Below are 19802 nucleotides of genomic sequence, written 5' to 3'. Positions count from 1 at the left end.
AACAGACTCCTGTACTGCAGCTCCACCTGTAGATCCTGCTTTTAATATGAGGAAATATGATTGTTTAGCTCACCAGAAAGGTCAGGCATTGTGTTCAATTTGTCATGACAAGTGTTTAGAAAAACCTGTTGTGAAATCCAAGCCAAACATGCATTTTTACAAGTGTTTTCAATGGACAGTTTTCCACCAAGGTTCTCATCATCGGCTTGTAGACTACAAAATCTCCTTCAAAGCTCTGAGCCATGCTCTGTAAGGTTATTATTTATTTTTTGAACAGACAGCAACAGCATTCCATTTGTGAAGGTCAGTCTAAAGTGAAGTTGAACAACAAAGTTCTCTTTCTATCTCTCTCTGCTTTTCAAGTGTGAGATATCTGAGTCATAAAAGCATTCTCTCTGGTTGAATAGAAATCGTTCCTTTCCTGAGTGTACCAGGCTCATTCAGACCCTTCCCTACAGCTGAACGTGTACTGTCTCTGTCTCTGTCTCTGTCTCTTGCTCTCTCTCTCTCTCTCTCTCTCTCTCTCTCTCTGTGTTCTGACAGGGTGGTTCTCACCGGGATGAGGCTGGCAGTTTGATCAACAGTCACGGAGGGCCGCCCAGCGTGGGCTCCATGTCCAACATGTCCAGCATGTCCACCGCTGAACTCAACCACCAAGTGGAAACATTCAGAGGTATGATATGACACACTCCCAGCTTCACCCATGACCATCCCATCTCTGCACTACACACCTAAATAACTACATGTGAAATGTCTGTTGACTGTAAATGATCTCAGATTCCATTTGAACTGATTCTCTACCTTTGTCTGCATGTTGCAGGTCTGGCTGCAGGTCTGGCTGGTCAGGTGGCTGCAGCCCTGGAGCTGAAGGTAGAGAACCAGGACAGAGACGACATGCATGATGGCCACTCCTCCGACGACCTTGGCTCCGGAGACGAAAGCGACAAGAGAGACATCAAGACTCCCAGAGGAGGCACACGGACAAGGTAAATAAACCTAATAACCACAAACATGAATCTTTCTGACCTGTCTAAAACATTCAGTGCCCTTAGAATGTCCCTAAATCTCCCTGGAGTCCAATCATGTGAATAGCCAAAAACAATCAGCCTCAGTCTTACTGTTGCGCCTCTGGGCCTCTCTCCCTCTGCAGCAGCATCAATGAGGATGATGACAACCTGAACCCAGAGCAGAAGGCTGAGCGGGAGCGCGAGAGGAGGATGGCCAACAACGCCCGCGAACGCCTGAGAGTGCGAGACATCAATGAGGCTTTCAAGGAGCTGGGCCGCATGGTTCAGCTGCACCTGAAGAGCGAGAAGCCCCAGACCAAGCTGCTCATCCTGCACCAGGCCGTGGCAGTCATACTGAGCCTGGAGCAACAAGTCAGAGGTCAGCATTCCTACACTCTCACATGTAACACACAAGCGTTATAACACCTCTTATGAAGAGTTATAACACCGCTTATGAAGAGTAATGACACAAGTTCATCTGTTTCTATACACGCAGAGCGGAATCTGAACCCCAAAGCAGCCTGCCTTAAGAGGAGGGAGGAGGAGAAGGTGTCTGGCCATGGGATCTCTGGGGACCAGCAGGCCCACCATGGGGTCCACCCCGGCCTCACCGATACATCCAACTCCATGGGCCGACTCTGAGGAGCACACAGGTACAGTACAGTGGTACATCTCCATGGAGCACCATCCACACACTCTCACTCTGTCAGTAATAGCTGTGATGAGATACTATATTACTTACTTTGTGAAACATCAGATTTTGTGACTGAGTTATTCCTGTTTTTGCCCCTTCAGATCAAAATGATCCAGATCAGTTCTGTATGATAGAGATGGTGCCCTTGCTTCCCAATGGCAGACAGGACTCACAGTTTGTGACACAAATTGGAGGCGACAGACCACTTGAAGCTAAACCCCAGACTAACGCAATCCTTAGCTTGAAGAAAAGCCCAGTGTCCAGGTCCCTGTGATGACATCCAACACATTTCTGCCCACGAGAAAACTTCAGCACATATCACTGTCTGCAAGCAGCGTGTCGCATCTGAACAATCAGAGACTGTCGCGATCTCCTCCACCCTCCCATGTGGAAGTTTGCCTTGTGCCTAAACTGAATTGACGAATGCATTGTAACAGCAATTATGTTTATTTGTTTTGTATTATTTTTTCTATTTATTATGTTACTGAGCTGTAAAGTCTGTCTAAAGGGAAAGTTATGAATATGCTTTAAGAAGCCTGTGGCTTTTCAGTTGATCTACAGTTTGCCAGTGTCACTAGTATGGCCCAGCCCTTCTCCCTAGCCAGTCTCGGACTAGCCTTAGCTAAGATTCTCAGGCTCCTGGGAAAGATACAAATGAATATATTCGGCAATTTAAAGGGATCTTTAGGGCCCAACTAAAAATCCATTGGCGGTATTGAGTACTAAAAGACTTAAGCATCCCATTTAAAAAAATAACATATATTATTTAGATTTTATTCATGCCGCAATGAACAGCATGTTTAAACCAAAACGCCCTGCTCATGTGTCCGTTTGGTATAGCTCAGTCTTCATGTCACTGACATAATTAGAGGGAGAGGACTAAACATGAGTGGTGGGTATGAGCCCAGCTAAACAGTGTTCCATACATACACTAGCCTGAACACTATAAAGTCTGTCACAGGTGACAGAAGAATGGCAAACTCTAGTTTTCCTGATAGGTCAACTACAGACTTATAAGGTGTTTATTCTCAGTAGTGAGCAGTTCAAATACAGAAAGCAAACCATTTACAAACCTTAGCATTCCCTGCATATTTCTTAGTGTCTTAACTAAAGGAAAAGGTTCTTCACTGCCTTTTCATTCCTTTGCCATATAGTGTTAAATGTAAACAATGACATATTTCTGATATTGCAGTTTGTTTTCTATGTTACGGTATGGTCTCTGGTTAGTTGAACAGCCGTGGTCATGCTCTTTGTATCGCCTAGCGCTGTCTTATCAAAGATTGCTTAGTGAAAAAGTAGAATCAAAACGACGACCACAAAATCACCTGGCCTGAATTACATTTTCACCTAATTTTTTTTCTGATAAAAATAACTAAAGAAAAAAAGTAAAAAAAAACATTATTCAAAGTTATCAAAAGTTATGTTTATTTGTAATTGTATACAAATCATTTCTCTAGGCTTCATAGTAAAGCATATGATGTCAAGCGTGAAATAGCAGAGAGGAGTTCTAAGTTATTTAGAATGGCTTTGTTTTGATCCAAGCAGTGAAGTTACTGGTGTAGGGATGGGAAGGGGGAGCTTTAAGAGTTCACATGCTGTTAAACATCAGAAACAGTTGGTCCTTCAGATAGGTATAGTACAATGATGAACAAATGCAGTTTTGAGCAGATTTTTTTTATGTTTCAGGATGAAGAACAATGGTCACCACTTACATTTTTTATCTGTGTGCATGCTTTACTTTCTTTAAAAAAAGTATTTTGGTCTTAACTCCTGGTTTTTATTCCATTTGTTTCCTTGTATACTGTCTTCCATTATTATCCACTTTTAAAACAAGGCTGCCACATCCAGAGACAGGTAGCCTATTCTGTGAAAATAAAGTAATAGAAGGATGTCATTGAAAACCACTCCAAGGAGTTTATCAATTTTTTGGGGGGTTTTACAATCATAATTTTTTTTGGTGTGTGATAAATTTGGAAACGTATTGTCGTGTTTTCTCTGACTGTATGTGGCCTTGTTCATTTCAGTATTCATGAGCTTGTATTCATGTTGCTGGCAGACTCTGATTTGAGGTTAAAATGTATGTCACTGCCTGCTCTCTCATTTCCCCCGTAATTTTCTAATGTTCTGCTGTCTGTCTCTTTGCTCCTATGTTAGACTTTTCTGTATTCCCAGCTGATTTTCCTCGTATAATATATGAAAAAATAAGATAAAAAGACATTTGGCTTATTTTTCACTGTAGTTATTAGTCTTTTATACAATAATATTGTAAGAACATTTCTCGAATTCTAAATATTACTCTTTCTAGATTTTTTAAATCGAAAGTTTTGAGTAAAAAGTTTCTTACTTTATTTTACTATATTAGATAGTAAAATGTACGGTTATTTACCATAACCTGACCATTATTATCCGAAACGTACAAATAGCATCCTAAAACATAGTAGGATTGTAGCTGGCAGTCTAGTACATTGAGGTATTGTACAAGCTCAAATTTTATGAAGGTGTGCGCTCCATCTTGATCTTCACTCTCCATTGTTGGTGGATAAAAGATATGTACTTGTGTCCAAAAATTCTAGGTATTGTTGATTCACATCAAAAACTAGCAGCAAGAAATTGAACTATCCGTCTCTGTAACAGAAAACACAGCATGTAAATAACATTTATGTAGCAATAAATGTGCCATCTTTTTTAACACAATTGTATGTGGATATAATTCCTTCTTTGGACGTCATCTTTATTTTCTGTTTCTCCACCTTTAATGTTTCAGTAATTTCCATTCAATTTTGAATTTTGTGATTGTTTTATGAAATGACGTGCTGGTGGTGCGTTTGGTTTAGCTCAATACAAGTACAGTACCATGATGTGTTCACTCAAGTGAGCTACTGACGCAACAACCCTTCCCAGGTTCTCCCCCTCAGAAGACTTTTCTACAGTGGATCTTGGCCAAATGAGGAACTCTGTGCAAGAGTGTGTTTTATAGTATGTTACTAATTTTTAAAACAATATCAGTGGACCATTGTAGTCTGTATGGAATATATGTTTCTATTTTTAATAAAGTGTGATAGCAGCAAACATTAGTCTCGTTTTTCTAAAGGCTGTTTTCTTTTTGAATTTCATTTTATGCTCACTTACAGAATAACTTTGAGAGGGTATTACTTTCGTATTGAGTATTAAGGCATCACAAAAGAATAGACAACACATTTTGTCAAATTCAGCTGCTGTGTACGTTGTTTACAAGTATGAAATACAATAAAATGCCACACTTGTCATTCACAAATAAGAACTTAAAAGGTGCCCATTGCATTTAAACAAAATGTCAACAGGCATGCAGGTCAGTGGTACACATGCAAACATGAGGATATTTGCATGGACATTTGCAGAAGCATAGTGTTGGCTGTCCACTCCTAAGAACTCATCTGCACATATTTGTGCTGTGACATCAGTCAGCCCTCCTTGTCCAATTATAAGACAGATTTAAATCCCAGAAGTTGTCTCAGTGACCCACCACATCTGCAGAGCATTATCCTTTTGTATGTGAGATTGTGAGACAATTCCTCACAGTATCCTGACAGGCCAGATCCAAGTTCAGAGCACTGACAGAGGTGACAGACGACAGAAGATGCTGACTGCTGTAAAGTCTGTGGCTAGCTTAAGTTATGCGCTGTAAATTATGACTGTCATCTTTTAAAACACAGCATTTAATCTGGAATCAAAAGTTACGTATATCCCCACTTCCCCTGTAGTGTGTGTGTGTGCGTGTGTGTGTGCGCGTGATTGTGTGTTTCTGCCTGTGTGCGTGGGTGTATTTATTCCTTCCTGCTTTTATCATGCCTGGGGGTGTTTATTTGCGGTCACCTAGAGTCATGGGCATGTTTTAGATAAGAGTGGGACCACCTTGTTTGAAGGCTGACTTCCTGTGGCTCTGGCTGCCTGTGAGTGAGCCATGGTGGGCCTGCTGACAGATGAGTCTTGGCTCATGTCTCTGGAGCCAAACGAAAGGGCCTACTGCCACGCAGTGGATCCCAAGTCTATCTCTGTCTGTAGGTCTGTCTGTCTTTCTGTTGGTCTGTCTATTTGTTGATTGTTCCTTCCCACCGAATGATCTGTCTCCACTCCTCTTTTATTATTAAGTATCTCTTCCTCTGTACATTTTCTTTTCTAAACCCAACGGACAATTTCCCCTCTTATGTAGAAAGATGTTACATAAAAACATCAGCCACACCATCACAAGAGTCAAACTTGACCGTGACCTGACTGTATAGTCACTGTGTTCCATTTCCATTCTAGAACGCCTCCAGTGTCCCTCAGCCAGGGTCAGACAGCGCACTCTACTGAGCATGCTTGGAGGTCCCAGCTGCTGAACCTCGGAGGAGAACAGAGCCCCTATTGTGCAGCACTGTAACTAACACAACATAGCGCCAGAGAGTTGAGATTAAAGACACATTTACAGTCCACCCACTCTCAGTCCTCTCACAGACACAGAAATGAAAAACACAGTGGGCCACAACAAAGGTAGGGGGCAGCTGAGGCCACAAATAAAATGTGGCTGATGCCCTTTGCTGTCCTCTAAACGAAAGAACTGCGATTTTAACGTTTATTAAAGTCCTTGTGTGAGCCATTGAAATGCCTACTCTGTGCCACAACAAGGACTAAGGGCAATTGTTGTTGTTTTTTCTCTCTCAAGGTTCAGAGCAGCTAAAGAATGATAATGATTTTTTTTAGCATCACGCTTGGGAACTAGGTGTAAAAAATGACGGGAAGTATTTTAATAGAAATATAAAAATAGCTGTTATTATACTGTAATAACTCTGTAATGTGTTCTTTTATAGCACTGTAATGTTCACAACAATCAAAGTCAACACTGCACATTTTTTTTGCATTTCGAATTCAACACCTTTGGGAGGTTTCTCGAAAATCGGTCTTCATCCTGTATAAAAGTGCTGTATAACAGTGTATAACTGCAGCATTTACCCAGAGTAATCTCTTGGCAAATTGCATAGAGGTAAGTAATTATCCACTAGATGACGCTATTGGTCTTAAAAATAGATTAGCAAATGGGAGTGGTCCACACGGTGCAGTGAATCCATATGTTTCAGTACACAAACATTATCTGCGTACAAACAATAAACCACAACAACCAAAAAAACAAGTTCAACTATTAATTGCGGACTTTTTAGTTATATTTTCTTTGGTAGCTTTATTATAACCACAAATTCCTAGTAAGGCTAATGGAAAATCCATTAACTGGGCCTGAAGGATTTTGTAAAATAGCTCACCAACATTTTCATTTATGATTAATGATGATATAGAACGTGATGGGCCCTGCCATATGACGTGTTCCATACAGTGTACATTTTCATTTTGATTCACAAATTGCAATCAACATCAATATGGGCTATTCATATTCATATCAGCCACGATTAACTTTAGTAGGGCCTAACTGTTGCAACTGTGGCTCGCAACAGAGTATCTTTGAAACTGATAAAGGCACACTTTGTCAAACAGGTTGACTGACAAAAAATTGGGAGTGTTCAGGATGACATTGTCAATCCGGTCCTAGGTCAGTGTTATGAGGTTTAGTGTTTGGTAGTAGGGTTTGAGATGGGCGGGTTTACAGAGTTCTTAGCAGGGGGCGGGGGATTGCAGAGCTTCAGGCGTCTCTAAACTGAACTGATTCAGAAAACATGACCTGCAACAAATAGATATTGAACAATTCCGTGGAATATGCCACTTAAACGTTTGGCCATTATTGAACAACTAATACGCGATTATTGTTCGTAGCGCAGCTGGTAAGTGACAAGTTTCTCTTGCACTTTTTGTTACAGTAGTCATTGAATGCGTCATAGCGTGGGAACTTTAGGTTACTGACTGGGCAGTGGCCGCGATAAACACATATGCAGATCAATTGTTTACTTGTTTAAAATAATCATCATAGAGAAAACTACATTCAAAATCGAGTTATTTCATGTTAATGTAAATAAGAAGTTAAACCACCTGTTGTACCCTAAACTAAAGCATCAGTATAAACTTTTGAAAAGTTTGCTCATCTTTCCCTTTTCCAATTAAAATATCAGTGCAATTTTTTTTTTACGCAGTACTTCTATTAAGTCAATAGATATTAAAGAGGAATATGTATATGTATACTAAATGGAATATGTATACTAAATTAATATATTCAGCATTCAAAAACAATTTTTCATCAAACATATTACACATTCTTTAATATCATATACCACATTCTGTAATATGAATAGATTAATTCATGTATTTAGTATGCAACAATTATTAAAACCATGCATGGCTAACTTTACCCAAAAGCAAATTCCTTGGAATAAAATGTCCACCTCTTTTCTCCTGGTTTTCCATTACTTGCTGTTATTTACTTGGAATGAATGCATGAGATCTACATGTCATAACATGCTATAAGTAACTGATATTCTTCAATAAATGATCTGTTTTAGGGATTTTTAATTATGAATTGCATAATATTTCTAAGGTTTAATAGCTCTCCCTGGAATATGAATAAACTCAATCTGTCATGAGTAGAGTAATAATATCAAATCTGCCATGAATGTAACTCTTTTGTATTCAGTTTTTCATCTGGAATCAAGGCAGTGTCCTAATGTGCTCTCCTATAGTTGTCTTTTACAGGCCTGAATGGTGTATTGTGATAACAACACACTCCCAGGATGTAGAGAACCAGTCAGTGCACTGCACATGTAGATTATTCTCCTTTTTTCTGTTCTCAATCTTTCCCTGGAAAGATCAAAGGCAGGGCCTTGACATCCTAACCCACTCTCACCACTGACCTTTGGTCTGAGGTGTAGGGGCACCGTGGCGAGGGAATTGGTCTAGTTATGGATCGCAGGGGAGCAGGGGGGAGAAATTGGCTCAGCAAGTGTTTCCTCCCTTGCAGAGAGTAACACAATGAGAGGAAAAGAGCTGCACTCACACCTCACAGCCCTTGTGTTGTTGGATACATGTGATACTTGGTGTGAGAGAGGCTATTGTGTTGTCTTCTGCTGTTTTCTGCCTTCACAGTGCCTTTCCTTTTGGATACGGGGCTAACTTGGCCTCATTGTTCTCCCTTCCCTTCAATGGCTGGAAAGTATGATGTTCTGTCCTCTGAGTATTAATATAATCAGGAAGAGCCTGCTGCATCGCTTCTATATCAACATGCTGGTTCAATTCTGTAGAGCAGAAAGCAACACTCGTTTTCAGTTTGAAAGAGTGATTTATTGAGATTTCCTCAAAGGCCTTGTGGGCATGTCTGTGCATTTCATTACAAAGTGACATTATCTGCTGTTACCTTTGTTTCCTTATCATAGCCCTCCCATCCCTATCACCATTTGTCCTGCTATTGTAACACCAGGCCATTCATGACATTCATCTATGTATTTGTTTGTTTGGGGGTGAAATAGGACCTTATCAGCTGAGCCTACAGGATTCTGATAAGAGCCCATTGTCTATACAAGCACATGGTGCCCACTGATGTCTGTGATGCTGTGTGTCTCTGCTGGCCTTCCTGTTAGCTGATACAGACCTGTTTCTTAGGGTCAAATGGCCCTATGCTGTGTCCTCAGCTTCAGACTACACACTACTTGTACATTATTCACAAATATTATATTTCTTTACTCAGAAGACACTCAGATACTCGAGTCAAAGAACTTGATCTCTACTTTATCCGTGTGTTATAATGTGAATACCCAATAGTATCAAGGTGGTCTAAATATTCAGTTACAGGTTCCTGCCGTCAGTGGTGTATTGCCTCTCTTAATGCTGTGGTGTTAAGTGGGGTTGATGACAATGGCCCTGCTGTAGGTCTATTACCCTGCTCCTCCCATGGTACACTGTTATACCGACCAGGTCCCTCTACAGGGACTGCAAATCACAGTGCATTTTACAAGGATTGGCAGAGGTTGGTTCAATAGATTCACAGATAGACAGACAGACAGACACACACACACACACACACACACACACACACACACACACACACACACACACACACACACACACACACATTCACTAGCAAAGACATTCAAGAAGGTTACTGTATAGGTGTCACGCCTTGACCATAGAGAGGACCTTGGTTCTCTATGGTGTTTAGGTCAGAGCGTGACTAGGGGGGTGTTCTAGTCATTTTATTTCTATGTTGGTGAGTTGTATGGTTCCCAGTTAGAGGCAGCTGGTAATCGTTGCCTCTAATTGGGGATCATATTTAGGAAGCCCTTTCTCCCACCTGCTTTGTGGGATATTGTTTTGTTGAGTGCTGATGTGTGCACTGTTTGTGCACTGTTTGTTGTAGTTTCACTTTGGATTAAAAGTATGTGGAACTCAAATCATGCTGCACCTTGGTCCGTCTTTCCTCACGATCGTGACAATAGGCTACAGCTACGCATAGTCATGGGATTTCCAGGTGTAGTGTGACATATCGTTGGAGTCTGTCACTATGCTGTAATACCAGTTTTTTTATTGTCAGGCCATAAGACCTGCTTACACCTTTATGTGCAGTAAATATTCATTCACACCATGTATATAATTATTCACTTATGCCTGTTAGTAACAGCCAATTACAGCGCATTAAGGTGCCAGTTAGTAGCCTGCTTGTTATGGTTTCGTATACAGTACCTGGTCATATTTGCCCTTCAAAAGAGTGTAGCAAATGTTGATTCACTGTTTTTCAAGTTCAGTGTGTTGATAAAGACTGGGCTCTCTTATGTTATTTTAGGGCAGTGCAGTGTCTCACTCCTTCATTTGGCAGGAAAAGGGAGTACCTAGTCAGTTGCACAACTGAATGCATTGAACCGCATTTAACCCAGCCCCTCTGAATCAGAGAGGTGCAGGGGGCTGCCTTATTTGGCGTCATTGGTGCCCGGGGAGCAGTTGTTGTTGGGGGTTAACTGCCTTGCTCAAGGGCAGAATGGCAGATTTTGACACCTTGCCGGCTCGGGGATTCAAACCATCAACCTTTCGGTTACTGGCCCAGAGCCCTTAACTGCTAGGCAACCTGTGGTGGAGCTGAACAGTTAGGTTTCTCTCTGTGGAACCACTCTCTAGAAACAGAGACCATTAAGTACAGGAAAAAGGAACATTAGACCAGATGACATAATCAAATGTTGTGAGGCTTTAACTCTCATTTGCAGGCCATGGAGCAGTGAAACATTTGCTGATGTTATTAAATCTGATGGCATCTCATTTCTGACTAAACCAGATTATGTCCTTTTTTGCAGAGGTGGGCCTGATCCAGGGAGAGGGATTTATTATCTTGCTGCATTCCTGATGGAGTCGTACAGAGTCAATCAGCCGGCCCGTTCTTCCAGGCCTCACAATGGAGCTGGCTCCTATGGCCTCAGCATTAGGGTCCAGGGGATTGATGGACACCCGTACGTGGTGCTGAACAACCAGGACCGTGGGTCCAACTCCTGTACAGATCCTAATAGTAACGGCTACAATGACACACAGGGCTCCTTTATTGACAACTACCATGAGTATAACTTCAAAGGAAGCAGGGAGGCTGTTTCTGACAGCCCCTTTGTTGAGTACAGATCCCAGAAACAGATGCAGTTTGGGGGCTCTCACAATGGAGTCACAGAGCAGGGGAAGAAGCCAGCGTCCACCCTGCTGAACTTCCAGAGGCACCCAGAGATCCTCAAGCCTTATGACCCGGAGAACAACACCTTGAACCTGGACGGTAACCACAGCCTGCCTCCCCAGCCGATGTCCCTGGCGGAGACTGGGAGCACCTACCAGGGCTCTTCTCCCAGATCCACCTCCCCAGTAGTCGCCCATGCCAGGTCATCCAGCCTGGATCATAGGAGGAGTCCTGCCCTGCAGAAGAGAACACAGCCTCAGCCCAAGCCCAAGCCCCAGCCAGCCCCCTCTAAGCCTCAAACTAAACTAGTCCAGTCTCAATCCAAGCCTCAAGCCCAGCTGGCTCAGCCACACTCTAAGCCTCAGACCCAGGTGGCCCAGCCCCAGTCCAAACCCAAGTCTCAGCACCTGTCCAAACCCCAGCCCCAGTCTCTGCCACAATCCAAACCCCAGTCTCCACTCCAGTCTCAGTCTCCACCCCAACCCCAGCTGCCCCAACGTGTCCCCATACCCCAGCCCTATGCTGTGTCCATCCCTCCCAGTGAGCAGACCAAGGCTTCCTGCCGGTCTGCCAGCTCCATTAGCAGTGCAAACTCTAGCCTGGAGCACAGCCACCATGAGCCAGACGTCCTCCCCCTGCGCAGAGTTGACTCCAGCGGCCCCGTGCTGCAGTCCTCGTCCCGCTCCCGCCACTCCTCTACTTCCTCTACCGACCAGCTGGAGGCGCTGTACGCAGATACCATCAACCGCCACCAGAACCGACGCTACATCCCCTTCCAACCCGGCACGGGCCGAGACATCGACACAGGCTCCATCCCCGGCGTGGACGAGCTCATCGGCAAGTTTGACGGTAAGGATGGTGGTCACCAGCGACGGGGCAGGGCGGGCCGCAGGAACAGGATCAACCCAGAGGACAGGAAGCGCTCTAGGAGTGTGGACAGCGCCCTTCCCTTTAGCCTCCAGGGAGAGTCGGAATACATGGATGAGTTTAGCAAGAACCAGGGGAGGTCCATGGAGCATGTCCTCCGCCCCTCACAGCTGTATCTGCAGAAGGTGTCTGGAAGAAAAGACTCATGGGTGACAGCGGTGGAGGGTAAGCCAAGTGCCAAAGCTACGGCCTGTGGTAGCAGTGCTCCAGGCTCCCCTCAGAGCATGACCTCTAAAGCAGCAGGCTCCATCCAAGGATATAAGGTGGCGCTAAATCGCTCCTCTACGTTACCCCTGGACAGTACAAATGCTGAGGATGGTCAATCTTCACCAAGCACAAAGATTTTAACAAGTGTGGCTACAACCTCTCTATCCATGCCTTCCTCTAACTTGGGCAAGAAGCCTAGTGCAGAGATGGATGTGCAGGTAAACAATACATTATTTATGATTACAGTTAGGTTAGTTGTTAAACAAATCATTCTCTATTACTACGTAACTGCATGTGAAAGTATCTGTCAGAACTCTGATGGCTCTCTGTTTATTTCCTCTTGCATCCAGGTGACACCTGATCTTTTGAAAGGTCAGCAGGAGCTTTCACAACAAACACATGAAGAGACGGCAAAACAGATTTTGTTTAATTACCTCAAGGATGGGTGAGTTTTTACCTCACTGATGTAATGTTCCTGGTTCACTTTTTATTGCAGAACATTTTCCAGTTTTACAGAAATGTCTATTATATTCAAAGGGTATTAATGGACGATTTTTTTGTGTGAATTGCTAATATATTAATACACTAGTAGGCAACATGATGACGCCATGAGTACCACTTTCACTATGCAGCGGACAGTAAACTGCACAGTCTAAACATAACATGTGCCAAGTTACACTCTTAAAGCTGCAATATGTAACTTTTTGGGCTACCCCACCAAATTTACATAGAAATTCACATAGAAATATGTGTTATAACGCTGTCATTCTCATTGAAAGAAAGTCTATGAAACAGTAGATCTGTTCTATGTGCGCTATTTCTATGCTTCCCATTCTTAAGTTTTGTTTTTGCCTTTTTTACTTTTGGTTTTGTACACCAGCTTCAAACAGCTGAAAATACAATATTTTTGGTTATGAAAAAACATCCCAGTGGTTTAGATGGTACAATGATTCTATACAGTATACTTGCTTCTTTTGCCACATAAACTGAAATTAAGCAAACTATTAAACATTTTGCAAACAGGAAATGGAGGAACGATTTCTGCATAGTGCGTCTTTGAGTAAAGCATCATTTGAAAAAGAAAATGCCCCATGGGAGCACTTAAATGTTTTTTATCTGAGTCTGACTGTTTGTGATAAAAGTGAATGAATTTATAGTCACATTCAGTCTCCACCTCCATATCTAAGCTGTGGTCGATGCAGCTGCTTAGTGGTGTTTGTTCCTCTTCCCATTTCTCTTTCTCCCTCTCTCTCTCTCCCTCTCTACTGAGGAATGTAGGGTATCTACCCTGCTCTGCTTATCACCTGATTCTTAATGTTCACCTTTCACCCCACGCTATAAAGCCCATCACTTACAGTAGGGGGAAATGGAGGAGTTATCGGTGGGAAGCATCTCAGATTAGTGTCTCTATGGTGTACTTCCTGGTTTAAGATAGATGAACTGGAAAGGGTGATACATGATGGTTTATATTATTAAATAGTAAGATGAGGTGCTAGACAGTTTTGTTGTTGTTCAGTACCAAGCTACACCAGCTAAAGCTTGCTATAGGGTAGCTGGTTTCACTCTCTGAAAGTTTTATAGCTAGACTAGGTTGTAAGGCTTTGGGGGGGTTACAAAGCTTAAACCAAGTATGTTCGTCAAGAAGCGAAGTCTGAAAGTCCAGTGCATATATCCAATAGGATAACATGTCAATCACAGCATCAGTAAAGCTGGGTCTTGGAGTTCCTATCCAATCCCAGGTCAAGTTCTGTGTCTCTCACAGAGCATTGTGTCATGTTTCGACTGTACATTTGTGTCCATAGTTTTAGAAGATTTGCATTATAAATCTAACTAAACTTCTAAAGTGCCTTAGTTCCTAAGTGTCTACATTCCATGTGTGCTCCAGGCTTGGTCGATGCCCAGCAAGTTCAGGAAACTGCTTTGGGTGTGTCAGGTCACAGGTCAGGGGTCAGAAGTCAATGGAAAGGAACACAGATGGAAGTGGTGTGCTGAGTCATCAAAGAAAGGACAAACATTCACCAGCTGAAGTTATTCAACTTTAATGAAGGAGGGGGGTTAGAACTCCCCTGTCAGGTAGTAGAATGGAATGGAACCTTCCCCGGGTTGTGGCAACCCAATGTTCTGTTCATTTTCTGTCCAATATAGGAAGAGAGAAGGTGCACCCTGTATACAGCCCAGTTCTTTAGCAGGGCCAGGGATGGAGGGAGACACATTCCCCTGAATGTGCCTCCTAATGGATGGCTGTAATGAGGTTGAGCAGGTCGCGAGGTGACACATCAAAGCAGTTGGCCCCCGGCAGAGCAGGAACCAGAACAGTCTGGGATTAGACCCTGATCTGATCCACTTACCACACACAGAGACCCCTCTTTACCCTCAGATCAGCCGAGTGTGGGAGTGCACCTGTGTTCTGACTGTGTGTGTGTGTGTGTCCGCAGGAGCACTGATAACGAGGACACCACCAAGAGGAAGGTCAACCTGGTGTTTGAGAAGATCCAGACATTAAAGTCACGGGCAGCGGGGAGCGACAACAAAGTGAGGCAGGAGTTGTTGTAATTAAACTCAACAAACAGCGAAACAAACAGCCTCTTATCTTAGCCTTAGGCCAGAAGCTTTCGCTTAGTGAGCAGCATACAAGCCACAAGGCTGTGTTGACCTAGCATTGACAACAGCCACTGTGGTTACCACCTCCAACAGTGGAGGCTGATAGGAGGAGCTATAGGAGGTCGGGCTCATTGTAATGGCTGGAATGGAAAAAATGGAATGGTATCACACACATGTTTAACTCCATTCCATATATTCCATTCCAGCCATTACAATGAGCCATTCCTCCAATAGCTCCTCCCACCAGCCTCCACTGACTGCCATGTGTAAACCAGTGCAGTATGGAGAGAAACTAGTCACCACCCTTCCTTTTGTTCATTGAGATCTGCCATGAACCAAAGCAACCGACATGTTTTTGTATTGTACGAAAATGCTATCAGGCAAATATATTGTGAGTGATTTGAAAAGGGAAATGAAGTCAAATATAACTCCTGTCTCTGTTCCCCCTCCCAGTCTCCTGACATGGCTACCCAAACCAAAGCCCTACAGGAACAGAGGGTGGCGCTGGAGAAGGATGTTGTTGAACTGAAAAAGCAGCTGGAGGAGCAAACCAAGGTAATACTATGGCGCCATGTCATACATGTTGAATCTAGCTGCTATCTTAAATGTCTGTGCAGGACATGAGAATCCCTGGCTCCCGCCTCTTAATAAGACACAATAATCCTATTGGTGCTAATAGCTAACTTAAGCAGACCAGTAGACATCACAGCCACAGAGTTTGTTGGTTAGATAGTTCGTTGTCAAAACTGTAATTCAGATACTATACTATGAAAGCCATGCATTTCATATGTATTTGGTGTGGTGAGAGGAATGGTGTTTTATTAAAGTGTGTGTGTGTTAAAGAAGCAGATGGTTCTGACTGAGGCCCATGAAAAGGCCAGAGCGGGGGTGAAGGACCTGCAGACGGAGCTGGAGAGGAGCCAGGAGGAATGCTCCCGACTGAGGGACAAACTGGCCAAAACAGAGGCTGAGCTCCGCACCACACTGGAGGAGTAAGTGACTGACCACCAGACCAGGGCACATACACTGTGAGGCAAGGAGTGACAGGTCGACAAAGCCCGGCTTAAGAAACCAGCCCAATGGGGATAATCCTTAGATTTACAACTCTTATTGGGAGAAAGCTGTTTTATCTATACCTTTTATTGTTTTTGTGGAGGAGAACGTTGTAGTTTGTTTTCTGTGGTCACAGGGGGATTATATGTTCTAATGTGTTCCTTGGGCTTGCGGTCTCTTTTTCGGCCATTAGAGTTTCTGTCTCTGTCTGAACATAATGGCCTCCTATAGTTCTCCTTCCCCTCTGACATTTTGTGTTAATGTACACTGCAGAGTCCCACACCAAAGCCCCACAAAGTGATGAGTGTATATCATCATGGCTTAAATGTCTGATGTTGGACTAATCTGTTAAACCTGGGGATGGATTTGTTGATCCTGATCATTGACAATCACAATAGAGACTGGCCATCCTGGCGGATGGCAGCTGACAGTGGAGGCTCTGTGGAGGCAGACTCCCCTGTAATCTAATGACATAGAGACGTCTATGTCATGGACTCCATAGAAATAAGAGACAGAGACAGAGAGGGGCCTGCCTTATAAAGAAAGAATCACTCAACTACTCTCAGCCATTGTATAATTGATTCCATTTTTCAAGAATGGATTCTCTCATTTGAAGAAGGTTCATGTCAGTATGTGGGAATAAGTACACTGAGCTGGGGAATAAGTAGTGTTCAATCTACTTACTCTACATTGGCATGCAGGACCCCCTGTCACTAAACAGACACTCTCTGTGTTGGAGTGGGCAGGTGGTGTGACTGTGATGTGATTGGTAGATCAGTGCCCGGGTGCTCATCATAGCCCAAGTTAGCCTGGAGAATAGGCGTTTCTGACAGAGCGCAGGTGGTATCATTCCATTGTGTGAAGCAGGGTGTTGTGACTGTATGCTGCTCTGTGTGGTCTGGCAGGCTGTTCCAGGTGAAGATGGAGAGGGAGCAGTACCAGACGGAGATCAGGGACCTGCAGGACCAGCTGTCAGAGATGCACGACGAGCTGGATGGCGCCAAGACGGTGGTGGCCGACAGAGAGAAGGATGCCATGATGGAGGTAAAACACAGGCCAGGTCCCACAGCTCTCAGAGGAGAGAGCGTTGCCATATAGGAGCTTAGCGGCTTGCATGGAAAGGGCTTTGCGGTCCCATAATAACCACCATGTCAATACCATTGTAGTGCCAGTGTTGGTAATGTGTAAACATGTTACTCTTCCTGGCACATTTACTGAAGCAGAATTTCTCAGGCAATAATGTCAGTGCTGGAGATTTATGTGCACGTCACCTGTTGAGGTAGCAGTTAATCTCAGGGTGAGATTTTAGTGAGACACTGTCACCAGTTCCTCCTCTCCTGCTGTGTAGGACCTGATGCAAATGAAGCTGGACTTACAGGAGGTGCTACTGGCCAAGGAGGAGCAGGAGGAGGTGCTGAGGAGGAGGGAGAGGGAGCTGACTGCCCTGAAGGGAGCACTGAAGGCAGAGGTGGCCACACACGACCAGGAGGTGGATAAACTGAGGGAGCAGTATGAGAAGGAGATCCGCAAGCTGCAGACGTCTGTGGAGAAGGCCAAACAGGTAACTGATGTTCCCCAGCCACCCATGGCCTAAAGTTGTCAGAACGTTGTATCATGGTCCCCTGGAGGTTTTGTCTAGTTCCTAGTTGGTCCCGGTGATGTCCCCGAGGACGTTTTTAGGACATTCTTGGGACATTGTGTCATGGTGCCTTGGTCGCAAAGAAACATTCCCCCTCACCCCCCAAAAAAAAAACATTTTACCCAGGGCACACGCACACTACTTAAATTACACATTGCTCCTTGTTACTGTTGCCAAGCCCATCAAGGCCCTGATTGGTTGACCACTGATCCAGTCACAACGCTTTGTCTTTTCTTTTTAATACTTTTTTTAGGGGGTGCGTGTCTTTGTCTTTTGGCAGTGCTTGGGACACCCACACCACAAACAGAGCTTTTAACATACAGTGTTACATATTTGACATACATGATTACATTGTGTATGTTTATTCATACAGTAATTATTGCTTAACATGTCCTCACCTGGGATTTGAACTCACAACATCTTAGTTCATGGAATTCCAATCTTCCTGCTACGCCACCATGTCTATATCAGTAACTGATTTCACCTGTAGCAGGCCTATTCCTACACTTTGCACTTCAAAGTAAATCTCAGCTCTATTAAAAACACATAGTGATTCAGGAGTAACATTAAAACAGAATAATATGCCCCACCAACATTAGACAAATATAATGCAAACCCAAACTCAAATTGCTGAAATGAGTAAATGAAATCAATGAGAGAATGGTCAGAGGAACTGATAACTAAAAGAGCAGTGTAGATGGCACTCTTTTGCTAAGTGCAGAGATGTATTATAGGTAATGAATGTGTCGGGGACTTTTAAATTCTACAGACTTTGTGGCGCAGCAGAAAGATCAGCATACCCAAATTCTGAGGTCAAATTCCATGTGGGGTCATTTTAAAAAGTGATCATGTCAAGTGTGATCATATTGTCATTCATTAAATATTTGTACACTATTAGCTGAACAGCGTACCACTTACCTTAAAACCCCAATACCATTTCATTACTTTACTTATAATGGTATGGGACATGTGGGACCATCACGTGACAAAACTCTCCAGGGGACCATGATACAATATCCCAAGAACCTTCAGGGTACCATGACACAACGTCACAAGAATGCCGTAAAAACGTCCCCGTTACAAACCGGGAACTAGACAAAACCTCCAGGGGACCATGACCCAACATCCCAAGAATGTTCAGGAAACCTTCAGTGGACCATGACACAATGTCCCAAGAACATCCTAAAAACGTCCCTGGGACAAACCTTCAGCGGATCATGACACAACGTCACAAGTATGCTCGAAAGACATCCCTGTTACAAACTGGGAACTAGACAAAACCTCCAGGGGACCATGACACAACGTCCCAAGAATGTTCAGCGGACCTTCAGAGGACCATGACACAACGTCCGAAGAACATCCTAAAAACATCCCCGGGACAAACCGGGAACTATAAAAAGGTCCCTGAGAGAACGTTCCCTTGGGTACATCACGCAACATTTTTAGAACATTCTTAGACCGTCAGTGGGATAACGTTATGTCGAAACACCTTCGGGACTTAATGGGCACGTCGCCAAATGTCCTCAGGACATCACCTGTTTGCTGGGTGTATTGATGTTAATGGGAGATTTGGGCACACCCTAGAGTATGGCATCATGTGTATTTTGGGTAGTAAAGTGTTTGTTTAGGAGGTTCTTTAGAACATTTTAGAACATTCTTAGACCGTCAGTGGGATAACGTTATGTCGAAACACCTTCGGGACTTAATGGGCACGTCGCCAAATGTCCTCAGGACGTCACCTGTTTGCTGGGTGTATTGATGTTAATGGGAGATTTGGGCACACCCTAGAGTATGGCATCATGTGTATTTTGGGTAGTAAAGTGTTTGTTTAGGAGGTTTGTTTGGGGTTGTATTTGTTGCCATATGTTCGGCATCAGTAGATAGTCGATAGCTTTGAAGTGAAATTACCAGGAACTTTCGACCAGCTTCAAAGTTGTGCCTCAAAATTAAGCTCAATTTTAGTAACTAACACAATACGACCGTTTTACCTCGAACAAAAACTCTTTAAGTTGTTTTTGTTATGACTACTGTGTATTGGAATTGGAAAAAATAAGATATCGCCCCATCATTGCCTACCAGCTG

The 19802-nt window shown here is 43.5% G+C and overlaps 2 protein-coding genes across 10 annotated transcripts in view; both read left to right on the top strand.

The window, feature by feature from the left end:
- LOC106587346 (transcription factor 12) overlaps window positions 1-4770 on the top strand; it is a 95026-nt gene extending 90256 nt beyond the window's left edge. For all 6 annotated transcript variants that reach the window (XM_045709109.1, XM_045709114.1, XM_045709112.1 and 3 more), the window contains 5 exons: window positions 544-673; window positions 821-986; window positions 1151-1386; window positions 1504-1660; window positions 1803-4770. In XM_045709109.1, the coding sequence (XP_045565065.1) occupies window positions 544-673; window positions 821-986; window positions 1151-1386; window positions 1504-1649 (678 nt within the window). In that variant the 3' untranslated portion in view covers window positions 1650-1660; window positions 1803-4770. The remainder of the gene's footprint in view (window positions 1-543; window positions 674-820; window positions 987-1150; window positions 1387-1503; window positions 1661-1802) is intronic.
- Window positions 4771-7278: 2508 nt separating this feature from the next.
- LOC106587322 (cingulin-like protein 1) overlaps window positions 7279-19802 on the top strand; it is a 37526-nt gene continuing 25002 nt past the window's right edge. For 2 of the 4 annotated variants that reach the window (XM_045707975.1, XM_045707971.1), the window contains exons 1-8: window positions 7279-7487; window positions 10932-12645; window positions 12778-12872; window positions 14863-14959; window positions 15482-15583; window positions 15872-16020; window positions 16987-17125; window positions 17430-17642. In XM_045707975.1, coding sequence (XP_045563931.1) covers window positions 10981-12645; window positions 12778-12872; window positions 14863-14959; window positions 15482-15583; window positions 15872-16020; window positions 16987-17125; window positions 17430-17642 — 2460 coding nt within the window. In that variant the 5' untranslated portion in view covers window positions 7279-7487; window positions 10932-10980. The remainder of the gene's footprint in view (window positions 7488-10931; window positions 12646-12777; window positions 12873-14862; window positions 14960-15481; window positions 15584-15871; window positions 16021-16986; window positions 17126-17429; window positions 17643-19802) is intronic. The other 2 variants (XM_045707974.1, XM_045707973.1) reach the window with 2 other exon arrangements.

Source organism: Salmo salar, chromosome ssa26 (assembly GCF_905237065.1).
Source record: "Salmo salar chromosome ssa26, Ssal_v3.1, whole genome shotgun sequence".
NCBI classification, from domain to species: Eukaryota; Metazoa; Chordata; class Actinopteri; order Salmoniformes; family Salmonidae; genus Salmo; species Salmo salar.
This window is presented reverse-complemented; position numbering and strand designations above follow the sequence as displayed.